Source organism: Rhipicephalus sanguineus, chromosome 8 (genome assembly GCF_013339695.2).
Source record: "Rhipicephalus sanguineus isolate Rsan-2018 chromosome 8, BIME_Rsan_1.4, whole genome shotgun sequence".
NCBI classification, from domain to species: Eukaryota; Metazoa; Arthropoda; class Arachnida; order Ixodida; family Ixodidae; genus Rhipicephalus; species Rhipicephalus sanguineus.
This window is the reverse complement of record NC_051183.1, coordinates 171,493,640-171,495,526: the sequence shown is the minus strand read 5'-3', so window position 1 is coordinate 171,495,526 and position 1,887 is coordinate 171,493,640. Positions and strand designations below refer to the sequence as shown.

Here is a 1,887-nt window from a genome sequence, read left to right as displayed (position 1 = left end):
GGTCAGTAAGGGGTCTAATCAGGTCAGCACAGCGGGGAATGAATCGCCGATAGAAATTGATCAGTCCCCGGAACTCGCGCAGTTGACGCAAAGAAGTTGGCTTTGGGAAGTCTCGAACAACTTGCACTTTGGAAGGGAGTGGCCGGATTCCATGACAATCAACGTGGTGTCCGAGAAAGTCAAGTTCAGGCACGCCGAACGTACACTTGGTTTTGTTGACGATGAGGCCGTACTCGGCAAGGCGTTCGAAGAGCTGTCGAAGATGGGAAAGGTGTTCGTCTGCGTTGCGGCTAAAGATGAGGAGATCGTCGATGTGCGCAAAGCAGAACGGCAGGCCTCGGGTGACTGTGTCTACAAACCGCTGGAATGTTTGAGCGGCGTTACGGAGCCCGAAGGGCATCCTCAGGTATTCAAAAAGGCCGAAAGGTGTTATGACAGCAGTTTTGGGAATGTCCGAGGGTTCGACAGGTATCTCATGATACGCCTTGACCAGGTCAATCTTCGAAAAGATGGTTGCTCCATGCAGTGTTGCTGTGAAGTCCGCGATGTTAGGCAGTGGGTAGCGATCAGGAACGGTGGCGTTGTTCAAAGCGCGGTAGTCGCCGCAGGGTCGCCAGTCACCTGGGGACTTCTTGGGCACCATGTGCAGCGGAGAAGCCCAAGGACTTGATGAAGGTCGCACAATGCCCAGCTCGAGCATATGATCAAATTCAGCTCGGGCAACCTTGAGTCGATCTGGTGCGAGGCGTCGTGAACGACCATGGACAGGTGGCCCTGAGGTGGTGGGTAACATCGTGCTTGACAGGGCGCAGAAAATTGGACGGGCGAAGCAAGCTTGGAAAGTCGTCGAGTTACTGTTCGTACACTGACGAAGGTGGCTTGTTGATAAGTGCGGTGATGCCGGTTGTTGACGTTATACCTTGCACCGTTAGGTGTGTCTTAGCATCGACAAGGCGCTTGCGGGAGATGTCCACGAGCAGGTCGAAATGACGAAGGAAGTCCGCTCCGAGAATTGGGTAAGAAACGTCCGCTACGAGGAAAACCCAACGAAAAACGCGACGGAGTCCAAGGTTAAGCGTGAGAGCGCGCTCACCGTAAGTCATGATGGTGGTCTTGTTGGCGGCTTGCAGCGTAAGTGCAGATCGGCGATTCTTCGGGAATGCGGGTGAGGGTGGAACAACGCTAACTTCGGCTCCCGTGTCCACGAGGAAACGGAGCCCTGATGTCTTGTCCAAAACGAAGAACAAGCGGCTGCTTGCTGGACCGCCACCACTCGCCGCTTCTAGTGGTGAGTCGGAGCGTTTCCGAGAAAGTGCAGGGAGATGAGCACTTTCGGGCGGCTGCACCAAAGGTCGGTGATACCAACACTCGCCGGGATGCGGAGACTGTGATGAGGAGCGCCGGCGGGAAGAGGAGCGGCGGCGTGACGAGGATCGAGAGCGCGCAGACAGGGTAGCTATCTGAGCGGAGAGCTGTTCGATCTGGCTGCGAAAGTCGTCGCGTAGGGCGTGCAGGTCTGGTGGCAAAGGGCGAGATGCCTCACTTGTTGTGGAAGTGGTCGCGATCACTGACATAGTTGGGGAGTCGAATTCCATCACGGAGTCGGCAAGCTGCGCGAGCTTTTCCAGCGACAAGTCCGCTGCAGCGGCGAGCACCATGCGGACGGTCGAAGGCAGGCGCTGTAGGAAGAGCTCTCGTAGCAGGTCCTGATCGAACGAGGTGGCCTTGTCACCAAGAAGCTGCTGAAGACGGCGCAAAAGCTGTGAAGGCTTACGGTCGCCTAGTTCTTCAGCAGAAAGCAGCTGTTGGAGACGCTGCCTCTCTGAAGATGAAGTGCGTTTCAGGAGCTCGGCCGACAACTTCTCATAGGGGTTCGTCTGCGGTGGG

The 1,887-nt window shown here is 56.3% G+C and overlaps 1 protein-coding gene across 1 annotated transcript; it reads right to left on the bottom strand.

Annotated features, from left to right (window-relative positions):
• Positions 1-851: 851 nt before the first annotated feature.
• Positions 852-1,658, bottom strand: LOC119403680 (uncharacterized). The gene has a single exon (XM_037670590.1). It carries the CDS (start codon positions 1,656-1,658, stop codon positions 852-854), a length of 807 nt encoding a protein of 268 aa, XP_037526518.1.
• Positions 1,659-1,887: the final 229 nt, after the last annotated feature.